Here is a 12,555-nt window from a genome sequence, read left to right as displayed (position 1 = left end):
TGACAACTACAATGGAATGCATTCAATGGTACATTTCACAAGAATATTCCAAATCACATGGATACTGGAAAATCGAAATTAGATATCATTCTTTCAATAAGAACACTTCATTTTGTGAAAGAAGAAGAGTGTTTTGAAATAGTTCAACTCTTTCTGTTTTTTCAACTGAATAGGTATTTCAAATATTTATGTTGTTAACCAACATATCCCCTTGGTGTTGAGTGAATACCTATTTTGTTTCATTATGTCGATTTTTGAAGGTTGACTTGTTCGCAGGGAAGATACAAACGTAGAACTTTCGGAACTAGTTTGAATTTTTGAAACTTCGTTTCTGATGTTTTACGATTTGTATTAATATTTCTATACTACTCAACTTGGTCTAATTATACCAATATAAAAAAATTGAATTATACGAAATTCAAAACACAACTAAAAGAATATATCTTGAAACAGATTGACAGTTTTGTAGTTTCACAAGCTTTTATTTGTTTTTTTGTTTATTTTTTTTCGTTGTATTATTTTTAGTATGTGCTTTTCCAATTGTATGTTACATTGTCTCTACTATAAACCTGTAATGTTTCTTGGAATCAATAAATTCCTTCGAAATTGCTTTTTCAATCACATAAAATGGCTGAAATAGGGGAAAAAGGTTCTCATTTTCCCCCATATTCATTTCGAACTTTCAATCATCTGAGTACATCCATTTTCATTACAACTCATCACCAAAATACAAACGAACTAATGAAAAATTTTGTGATGGTTGACAGTTGATATTGACATCGATCGGTGGTAAAAAAAAATAAATAATACATGTCACATACCATGGAGAAAGAGAAAAGTGAAATGGTGGAAATTCAACAACTGGAAAGTGATTTCGAAACAGCTTTTGAAAGAGTAGTAGTGAAGGGGGAGCCAAGTGAGAGATGCAATGGTGTTGATGCATATTCAATGGATCATATCCATCCAGAAGATGGTGAAGAATATTTAAAGGAAGTAAAGAAGGAAAAATTAGACTCAGAACACATTCAAATCGATGTAGATATTAGTAATTTCGAAGGAATCAGACGTAACACTGTCGACGAAGAAACATGTGACAGTCCATCGGAATCCAACTGTAAAGAACAAAATTATTCGAAATCCACTAAGGCTGAAGGCGAGTGTCAATTTGATGAAATGGTTCAGATGAATTAGTAGAAATTAAATTGTCAATTTTTTCATTCAGGTCCTTCAAAATGTCTTGTTGCAAAGGATGCTTTGGTTGGCTCTCTTCGTGGAGGGAAGAAAAGATTTCAGTGCAAAACCTGCTCAAAATACTTCAATCGTAAGGATAACTTATCAGTTCATGAGCAGATTCACTCGAGAAAAATAGTCCATTGTAATATCTGTTCCAAGTCCTTCAATCATGAAAAAAAACTGAAAACCCACGAGAAGAGTCACTTGGGAGAAACACCATTTCATTGCGAAATCTGCTCGAAATCCTTCAAATACAAGTGTTTCTTGAAAGTTCACGAAAAACTCCATTTGGGAAATAAACCATTTTCCTGCAAGATTTGCTCAAAATCTTTCACCCAGCTAAGTTCTTTGAAAGTTCATGAAAGAATCCATACTGGAGAGAAACCGTTCAACTGCAAATTCTGTGAGAAATCATTCAATCAAAATAGTATTCTGCGGCGTCACGAAAGGGTTCATACTGGTGAAAAACCCTTCCAGTGCGAGATTTGCTCAAAGTCTTTCAATCAAGCGCAGAACTTGAAAAGTCATTTTCTGGTTCATACAGGACAGAAACCATTTCAGTGTAAAGTCTGCTTGAAATCATTTAATCAAAGAGGTATATTAAGACGCCACGAAAGTATTCATGCAGAAGAAAAAGCATCTTTGTGAAAGAATAGATGAATGTCATAATCCCTATGAAAAAATTGCTGAAAAATAATGGATGGCTTTCCACTGAATTGGTTGATAATGATTCATGCAGATGATGAAATTCAGTTGTCCAGAATTCTCTTCCTGCATCTAATTTGAAAAATCTGTGAAGCAGAAAAAAACAATAATCTGTTTTTGAGAGGATTTTTTTATATTAGAAAGCTTGTGTTCAATTGCCCTTGAAACAAATCAAGTGTAAAATTAATTTGTAACATATTTTATCCACCTGAATATTTGCATCAACAGCATTGAAATATTTGATTTATTAAAAATCAGATGGCGCTGTGAGAAGACTTTTCTTTGAATTTTTCATTGGAACTGAGTTCGTTTGTACAGTTCTGAGGAATGCATGGTCTTTGAAATTTTATTAGTGTTAATAATTTCTACACTTCCTAAGATTACTTTTTACTTTCAATATTTCTTATGAAGGTTATTTTCGATTGTCAAGCTAATTCAGGTTATCAGTTGTTACTACACCTTCAGATAAATATGAAATTAACACTCTATGACAAGGATATTAAGGAAATTGTAATGGTTAAAGATCGTTCTCCTCGGAATATCAATATTTCTGGATATTGAATTAGGTTTCAGCTTGTCTCTTGTTTTTATAGGATAGTTTATGAATTTGATTTGAAATCGTACAATAAAACTTTTATTCTATAGAATCCGCAATAAACATTTTCTGTCCTGAAGTATAGGGAAACATATCTACCGATGGTGGCGCTAGTGTGTTCTATGAATGTTGACCTAAAATTATTAATGGCTGTGTTTTGTGTTGTTCAATTGTGAATTTGATAATATTATTTTTTGATGCCATTATTATAGACACGAGTACCCAATGAATGAGAATTATTACTGACTAAAACCACAATGTTTTGTGACAGAGCGTTGTTTTTATTGTGGTTTCGTTTGAAATAATTTATTTCAGTTGTTCACCAGTATCTCATGTAATTAATGATAAAACTCTCACTCTCACTAATTCACAAACAACTTAAAACACTGTGGAAGGTAAAAAATACCCAAAGAAGGTCGATAATTGTATTTGGGAACAGTGACGCCACCTTAAGTTAATATTTTTTAACTTTTATTATTAGATAAGAATAATTATGCAGCAGGAAATGTGACTCCTTGTCGTTATATCACAGTGGGTCTACCTAGAGCGGACATTATACAGCATTCTGCAGACATCCTTATACTGGCACGTGGCACGAAAACAATGATTCACACGAGTCACCAATTTCACCAAAATCGCTTGTGAGTGGAGATGCATACATCCTCTTTTATGAAAAAGAGGAAACAAGTTCGCACCATTGAGCGTTTTGAAATATTATTTTTGTACTGTTGTTTTTAAAGTTATAATGAATTAGATGTTACTTATTAAATTGAGACTACCTCCATCAAATATTATATTACTTTTATTTCATGTACATCTCTATCTTCACAAGGTCGTTGGCTCACTGCACAGAACTATAACTGAACTATAACTAAGTTATCGTTCTGTGGCTTACCGTTAACGTCAACCTGTTCTGTAATCACAGTAGATGTAGATTGTAAATACTAAGATTATAGTATGCTCACCTTATAGACTATGTTTTAATACAGTGAGTTACTGTGAATAGTCTTAATCATTTCAATAAATTATTCGTAATTGATGAAAAGTTTTCGTAAAAATCGATTATGGAAACCCTTGAATATGAAAAATCACTTCTTAAGATGGAATTTGTTGATCCTGAAATTATTTCCCGGAATATTAAGGTCAAGTTGGGACAACAGGAAATGATGACTGAATGTGGATGGTTTGATGAGTTTTCTAGTCCAGACATGGATTTCCTGAATGGAAAAAACCATGATGGTAACTCTGGAGAAAATTGCCAAGATCTTAAAGAGAACCCGTTGACCATTAAAAGCGAGAAAGATATTGATATTCTTCACCATGAAGTAAAATCTGAAAGTTGCGAGCAAGATGAAAACCAAGGTTTCCCAACGAAATGTTTCATTGGTCCTGACATTTTCACAGAAATTACATGTAAAAACCTAAACGAAACTACTACTAGAGCAGATCTAATTCAGGATTTGAAACCAGTCTTTGATGTCAAAGCAGGTAATAATTTGTTTATTCAAAGAAGTTAATCAATTGAATGTCTAGATAGTCTTCAATTTCTCATCAGCACCTATAAGGAAAATTCACTGTAGCTTTTCAAAAACTTCATTTAAAATAGGAAACCTGAAATCTACAAGTTATTGCAAAAAGTTTTATTTGACGTATTTAATTTTTTTCCTTTCTTTTTTTTTAGAAGATTCCCACTTTCTGTATAATATTGTAATAGAGTCATGCACATAGTCACATTGAAAGTATTTTTTGCAGATCCTTCCATAATTTGTTTTGGAACACAGGGGGAAACTATTTTTGTCAAGAAAGAAGAAGTTGTCGATGAAAATATAACCTCAAAATTATATCAAAAGGAGTTATCTGTTGAAAATGGCAATTCTGTGAAACACGAATTGAATGAGTATACCGATTTGAAATCCCATGAAAATGAGAAAAAACAATTTATTTGTAAAATCTGTTCAAAATCTTTCAAGAGAAGTCTTCGTTTGAAACGACACGAACAAAGTCATACTGGAGAAAAACCATTTTCGTGTGAAATTTGTTTGCAATCTTTCAGTTACAGGTGTAACTTAGTTATACATGAAAGAGTCCATACTGGAGAAAAATTTCGTTGTAAAATCTGTTGAAAATCTTTTCTTCAAGTAACTAATCTAAAATATCACGAAAGAAGCCACGACTCCGAAAAACAACTCTAGTGCAAACTCTGCTCGAAATCATTTCTTCAGAGGACATCTTTGAAATACCATGAAATAACTCCTTCTGGGAAAAAACTTTCCGTGTAAAAGTGCCCTAAATCGTTCTCTACACAATCATGTTCTAAAATGCTATGAAGAAACTCATACAGGAAAAAGGCCATTTCTGTGTAAAAGCTCAAAATCATTTCTTCAGCGTGGGTCACTTGAACAAACATGAGCCATTTTTTTTGTAAAATTTGCTTGAAATTTTTCACAAGCATTGATCACCTTAAAACCGCGAGAAAATAGACAAGGGTGATAAACCGTCTAGATAATTTTTTTGGGAAATTTGTTTAAACTTTCACTCGTAATAGTGACTTGATTGTTCACTATGGAATACATACAGGGGAAAAACCATTTCAGTGTGAATTCTGTTTAAAATTAATATGTCAAATTGGTACGCTGAATTCCCATGAAAAAATCCATACTGGGGCAAAATAATTTCTCTGCACATTCTGAACAAAATCGTTTTTTAAAAGTAGTGACTTGAATAATCATGAACAAATTCATCTGAAGCATCTCATATTGAGGGCCGATCGTATCAGTATAAAACCTGCTCAAAAGAGTTCGTCAGGATTGATCATTTGAAAAACCACGAAAAATCTAATGCTGGAAAAAACCATTTTTCTTCTAAATTTGCTTGAACCCTTTTACACGCAAGAGTATTTTGAAAACATAATATAATTCATACTGGGGAAAAAATTATTGCTTTGTGAAATCTGCTCAACAAGTTTTAATCAAAACAGCAATTTAAATGCACATGAAAAGACTCGTACTAGTCATAATTGTGAAGTACCCTCACAAGTTGATATTAAACAAAAGAGTTTGTAAAATTCGACTTTTGTAGGTCATTATGTTCCAAAAACAAAGTTTTGAAATCCTTATGGCATTCACTACAGATTAATTTCATTAATAGATAAATATATATATATATAACAGTGTATATATGAGAATCTCTAGGTCTTTATATTGATTGTGGTTTAAACTGTCACAAGCACATTAAAAATTGTCAGCTGACTGTTATCGAGTACCTTAACTTTAATAAATTATGCTAGTTAACAGCAAAATCTCTGTAGTATGCTCAGATAGATTCACGTTTTCGCTATGCTATTTCATTCTAGTTTCTAACAGTTCGTTATTGAAATTCGTGCATCTAAAATAGCTTTGAAGAACCCATGCAAACTAAAATTTTCAGACTGATACGTTCACCTAAATATCTGAAGAAAATTATTACAAAATAAATTTGTGTACAATACCTGTAATAATCCAGAAGCGTGACGAGAAGGTTTTCATTAGTCCATTGAATTTCTCCAGAGCTGAAGGTTTCAGCTTGAGTTGTAATTATACAATATAAGTCGGATGCTGTGGCGAAGTGAAGAAATGCCTTTGGATCTGGAGTCTTCTTTTGACTTTTTCACAGGTAAGTCGTTTTCAGTTGATACTAGTTTTATGCCCTTAATATTCAATGCAATTCAGTCTTGAACAGTATTGTGCATTACAAAACCAATATACAAACGGCATCCCTCCTTTTTTACTCAAAATTTACTCAAAACAACTATTATTCAAACTATTTGGTTTTGAATTCTTTACATGTGAAAGTCCTCTCATAATATTATTCAAAATTGTAGACCAATTAGTATGCTTTACCTATTACTTTCGGTTCCATTTTTCTTCTAAGTTTTCTTCTAACTTCTAAGTTGTGTCATAAGTTTTCTCATGACTCGAAATTTTTGAACTGTTTGAAGATTAATAACATTGACAAGGATCGATGTTTAGTAAATGATACTCTGCCAACCTCAATATTTCTTGAGAAAGTTAGTTACCCTTACATCGATCATCTCAGACATCAAGGATTTTCGTTGGGGGTATGATGAAGTTGTAAATAAGACAATGAGGATGTTGAAGTTGATATGTAGACATTTCACATGTAAATAAACAGCAAAAAATAACCATAGTTTGTTTGGCTACACTATGAAACTGCCCACATCTCTATTCTCTAAAATATTCAAACATTTAAAATAAATGTCTGTTTGGCGTTTACTGGTAAGTGATTTGTATTGAGTATTTTCAGTGTTTGAGGTTACATTTTTTTGTACTCTCTTTGGTAATTCAAATATTTCAAAACACTAAAACTATCAGTATTATCTAAAAAACTTTACCTTATGAAATATCAACGACACTAATTATCCCGTCAAGTCTGAACATTTTCTTGTTAAACAATACATTCTAGATTGTTTGAATATTTTGAAAAGACAAAATTATAATATGATGGGCAATACGGATTTTGAAAAAATTGTGACACAAGAGTCCGCAGTATTAGATGCCATAACCCAATTACAGCTAGATTTAGATTCAAACAAAAACTGTGGAATTCTTTTATTAGACCTGAAGAAAGCATTTGATACTGTGGACCATAAAATTCTTCTGAAATTCATGCATAATATAGGTATCCGAGGTTTACTTTATACTTGGTTTCAAAATTATTTAATAAATAGAAAGCAATATGTCTATCTAATATTTAAATCAGATAATTTTCCTAACATCTTCAAATATTCAAAAGTGATACCTCTCCACAAAAAAAGTTCGATAACTACAAACCTATTTCAATTGCAAATATCCTTTCAAAAATCATTGAAAAATTAATTAAGAAAAGACTCGCCAAATATTTCGAAATCAACAAATTTTTTTTGCAGTTATCAATTTGGTTTTCGTGAAAACTGCTCTACCATCGATGCTACTATGAGTGTTGTCAGAGGCAGAGTTGAGGGACTTGAGTCCGGGATAGTTGTGGGGGTCTCACTATTGGACCTGTCAAAGGCCTTTGACTGTGTTTCCCACAACATTTTACTCGAAAAACTGTCATATTACGGTGTAAGAGGTACTCCTTTGGGTTTGATTGAAACTTATCTGAATAATCGTTTCCAGAGAGTTTTTTATAGCGTAGACACTTTTGACGCAGGGAAGATGCTCGACGAAACTTCACCCTAAATTTGTTAATATGTTATAATGTACCCTGTAAACTTGTTACAAATTTTTACTGTTTATTTTATTTTATAGAAAACTTTGTACCTGTGATTCAGTGCCTCACATTCGCATAAGATGTGTAGAGCTGTATCTAACTTTGTACCTTGCATCTATTTGTTTTTCTGACTTGTCACAAAAGTAATTTATACATAACATGATCAAATAAATATATCTGTCTATCTATATTGGCGACATAATTAGTTAAAAAAAATATGTGGTTTGCCGCAAGGATCAATACTTAGACCTGTTTTGTTTCTTGTATAGATTTCAATTCTTTGGCTACAGTAAATTTATTTGGTAAATTACAAATGTTTGACGATGACACCAGCCTAATTTACAATGGAAATAGTGTACAAGATATCAAAATTTATTCTAGATGAAAATGTAACATGGCGACAAAACATTGAAACAATAAACAAAATAGCTCCCATAATTGGAATTTTACTCCAAATAAGAAATGTACTCCTAAAATACCTTAAATTGAATTATTTTTAATCAGTATATTCCAAAATTGAATACCTTATATCAGTATGGGGAATGGCACAAATTCCTAATTAAAACCAATTAAAAAACTTCAGAACAAAATTATAAGGTGTATATTGATAAATTTCTGCTGTTTTGAGGCAGCATTGAAGAAATGAGCATATGAAAAGTTAACAAAACAACCAAATGAGAAAATGGACCGTTTTATATTCAAATCTGCCGCTTTTTGAATAGCCAATTTACCGCTTTTGAAATTTTTTAATCTGGCATCACTGTTTGGCGTCGATCATGGTCAATTAGCAGATTTTTTCTACAATTATCCCCGAAGTGAAAATTGTTCTTTGAAAAATAATTTGCTCTGTCCTAAGACGAAATTTTGTTGTAAAATTTGATTATGGAGTATGGAATGGACCAGTTCTGTAAAGGAGAATCTTTGTGGGATGATGTTTTCTTGAATAATATGATGAATTTTGAAATTGAACCATTTGAGAATGTTTCAAACTTAGAAAGTGATGCCCACATCAACTATGATGAAATAATTACTGAGGCTGAGCTGAATCTGGCGACCAACGGTTGTTATCCAGATATTAACAGCACAAGCAGTGATGTAGTTTTAAATGATTTGATTTGCAACAGCAAAGGGGAAGGTTGTAAATATGGAATGGATCAAATTTTGGAAGGAAACTCTTCACAGGATGATGGTTTCCAGAATAACATGATGAATTTTGAGTTTGAAGAATACGAGAATGTTTCTAGTTTAGAAAAGGAGCTTGTTAATCACAAAAATACTGCAGTTGAACCAAATTTGTCGACCAACGAATGTTATCGAGATATTAACAGCAAGGACATTGATGTAGTTTTAAATGAATTGATTTGCAGTAGCAAAGGGCAAGAAATAAACGACGACTTTTTTTATGACGATTTTCTTGGCCAAGTGAACTTCTTTGGTATCGAAGGGCCCTACAATAATTGTAACAATCAAAGTGAGTGCAAATATGTAACTCAAGATTTGGATAATCTCAACTTTACAGGTAAAAGTCGACTACTTATTATCACTTCAAAATTGCATTTGCTCATTTTGAAATATATAACAAACTATCAACTTTTATTTGTAATGCTTTGACTTTCATTTGCTCCTACATGGACCTAGTGTAAAAATCATCGTTCCTACCCTTGAAAACAAACTAGTTCAATAAATAAACATGTCATTTATTCATTGAAGAAGATTTCGAAGATTCCCCTTCATGTAGATAGATATGTTGGTCCCCCATCCCTTTGATAGCAACACTTGTGAAGATTATAGAAAAACTAATTGAAAGGAGGCATGGTTGTTCTTGATTAAAAACAGATATTACACAAATTAAATAGACATTGTAGTGGCGGTGTTCTGGTACATGTTGAAGACTACCGCCTGCACTGCAATCAATTTCACCAATACAGAAACGAGCAATACGTTTTCTGTGTAAGGCATAACCACGAGATTCTTGCAGGTCACTTTTTGAACATAAAAATTACGATTCTCATTATTGAAATCATATGTCTCACATTAAGCTCTGTTTTTAATTAGCTCATGTTGTTATACCAAATGGATAGCTTTGATTTGTTCATTGTGGAATGTCTTATTAGATTTCTCTTATTAATAATGAATTGGAAATATTCAATTACCTTCCAACATACACAAAAGGTGGACGCCAGATAATTAATGAAGGATTTGTTTCATAAAAAACTTTGTCGCAAAACTACCAAGACAATTTTTAGGTGCATCTTGGAGAATCATTGGTAGTTGTATCATTATTTTTTCACAATTCCAGCTCAGCGCATATTTTGTAAGTTTTCCTGCATCATCAGACTAATATGTCTATTAACACTTTTTATAATAGGTATTGCCACGACAGTGCCAAAAATTTGATATTTTTTAAAAAGTGTTCATGTTACTATTCGTAAGGAGATATTGAGTATCTGCTATCTGACGATTGTTTCGGTGTGTCTGGAAATATGTTCGATACTTCTCTTAAATTTCTACTCTACAAATTTTCAATATTTATTGTTTTGAAATGTTGTGTTGGTTTTTTAGAGAATCTGCATTGTGAAATTGTTATCTAATTACCATTACTATTATTGTTTATATCCTTCATTTATGACCAAGCTTACAGCAGTATTAAATTATGTTAAATATTAGTACTTCTCTACGTCTTCCGTTTGTCGAGTTTTCTTGCTTTCACTGAAGTTTTTGCAACTGTTTTGGTTTTTGAAATTAGTTTTTTGAAAAATTGAAACGCCGTCAGCCCTAAATTAGACTTATCATATGGCATGATGCCTCAATAAAAATAATATTGGGACTCCACCAAAAAAAATAACTAAAAGACGTAATCAGAGTGAAAATATTCAATAGTTATTAAAAAAAACTCTATTTTTTATTGTTATCCTATTTTATGTCAGCCTGTATTACCAACGTCATAGGTTGTAATAATTATACTTTTTTGGTTTTTCTTTTGTACTTATTTCAACTATAATTCGTTACAGAATATACAAATCCTTGATTCAATGTCATGTAAATTATGTTGCGTCATGCTTTTTATTGTATATTTGTTATTTGTAGGTTTATTTTTTACAGATTCTGGAGTCTTGCTTCCTGAAACTGCCGAAAAAACAATACCGAAGAAGAAAGAGGAGGTTTTTGATGAAGATCTATTATCTGAGACCTCTCAAAAGGAGCATCATGTTGAAAGAATATCTTCTTGTAAAATCTGCTCAGAATCATTGACACAAAGTGAAAGTTTGAAAGAGAATGAAAAGGTTAATTCTGGGAAAAAACCATTTCTTTGTAATAATAACTATTACAATAGTCACGTGAAAAAACATGGGAAAACTCATACTGATGAAAAGCCATTTCACTATAAAATCTGCTCAGAATCGTTCACACAAAACAATATGAAAACCCATGAAAAAAACCATACTGAAGAAAGGCGATTCCTTCGTGAAGTCTGTTCAAAGTCATTCATCAGAAATAATGGATTGAAAAATCATGAAAAAATGCATACTGAAAATAAACCTTTTCACTGTAAATTCTGTTCAGAATCGTTCATTTACAGTTTTTCTTTGAAACGACATGAAAAATCTCATACTGAGGAAGGGGACTTTCAATGTAAAATATGTTCAGAATGTTTTACACACAGTGCTATTTTGAAAGAACATGAAAAATTACATACTAGGGAAAAGCTGTTTCGTTGTAAAGTCTGCCTAAAATGTTTCAGCCGAAATGATAGATTGATACTCCATGAAAGAATTCATACTGTAGAAAGACCATTTCTTTGTAAAATTTGTTTCAAATCATTCAATCATAATAGTTATTTGAAAAGACATGAAAAGATTCATATTGGGGAAAGATCGTTTCAGTGTAAATTCTGCTCAAAATTTTTCAACAAAAGCGCTAGATTGGAAAGGCATGAAAAAATACACAGTAGGATAAAAGTGTTTCAATGTAAAATCTGCTTGAAATTTCTCAGCCGAAGTGATAGATTGAAACTCCATGAGAGAATTCATACTGGAGAAAGACCGTTTTTGTGTAAAATCTGTTCCAAATCATTCACTGATAGAAATGGTTTGAAAAGACATGAAAGAATACATACTGGGGAAAAACCATTTCGCTGTAAAATCTGCTCAAAATCTTTCACCCAAAGTGTTAATTTGAAATCCCATGAAAAAATGCATACCAGAGAGAGGTCATTTCTTTGTGAAATATGTCCAGAGTCATTCATTACAAATAAAGATCTGAAAAAACATGGAAGAGTTCATTTGGAGAAAAATTGTTCCATTGAAAAATCTGTTTAAAACATTTTTTGAAATAGGAGTTTCAAGTTGCGAAAGTGAAACTCATACAAATCTGTATACAGTTAAATATTGTTATAATGATGAAAATAATAAAGTGATTTTGAATTCGAATTCCAAATCTTTTATTTGATCGGTGAGACATTCTATCGCGAATACTTAGGGCACAAATTGAATAGAAAACAATTACTTCCAAATTTTTCAGTATGGGAGTAGTTGTATCAGATACTATTTCTTATAATGCTGAATTTACGAGTGTCGTCAATAGTAGGGTAATATTTTTTTAGTTGATTTTTAAATGAGTTCACAAATGAATCAATAAATATGCTATTTTTATCTACTAGCCTAATCATTCTAGTAATGGATTCATTTAGGCCATAATTAGCATCATCATTGATGAACAAATTTCAGTAGTTTGAGTACCATTTAATATAAATTCAATAATGAAGAGACCAG

At 31.7% G+C, this 12,555-nt stretch overlaps 2 protein-coding genes across 3 annotated transcripts; both read left to right on the top strand.

Moving 5' to 3' along the window:
- The first annotated feature begins 775 nt into the window (after positions 1–775).
- On the top strand, positions 776–2,211 carry LOC111508137 (uncharacterized). The gene is made up of 2 exons (XM_023163560.2): positions 776–1,153; positions 1,223–2,211. Exons 1-2 carry the CDS (start codon positions 811–813, stop codon positions 1,879–1,881), a joined length of 1,002 nt encoding a protein of 333 aa, XP_023019328.2. The 5' UTR covers positions 776–810; the 3' UTR covers positions 1,882–2,211.
- A 2,443-nt stretch (positions 2,212–4,654) lies between these two features.
- Positions 4,655–12,213, top strand: LOC111508138 (uncharacterized). Of its 2 annotated transcripts, XM_074180893.1 has the most exons (3): positions 4,655–6,184; positions 7,458–9,302; positions 10,886–12,213. In XM_074180893.1, exons 2-3 carry the CDS (start codon positions 8,666–8,668, stop codon positions 12,100–12,102), a joined length of 1,854 nt encoding a protein of 617 aa, XP_074036994.1. In that variant the 5' UTR covers positions 4,655–6,184; positions 7,458–8,665; the 3' UTR covers positions 12,103–12,213. The 2 variants fall into 2 exon arrangements, with proteins under 2 accessions (XP_074036994.1, XP_023019329.2); XM_023163561.2 differs by lacking the exon at positions 4,655–6,184 and having other exon boundaries at positions 6,520–9,302.
- The last annotated feature ends 342 nt before the right edge of the window (positions 12,214–12,555 follow it).

The sequence above is a fragment of the Leptinotarsa decemlineata genome, unplaced genomic scaffold (genome assembly GCF_025532065.1).
Source record: "Leptinotarsa decemlineata unplaced genomic scaffold, Ldec_3_MD MMD2_tig00026307_RagTag_RagTag, whole genome shotgun sequence".
In the NCBI taxonomy this organism is placed as follows: domain Eukaryota; kingdom Metazoa; phylum Arthropoda; class Insecta; order Coleoptera; family Chrysomelidae; genus Leptinotarsa; species Leptinotarsa decemlineata.
The sequence above is the reverse complement of the archived record's forward strand: the minus strand, read 5'-3'. Positions and strand labels throughout refer to the sequence as shown.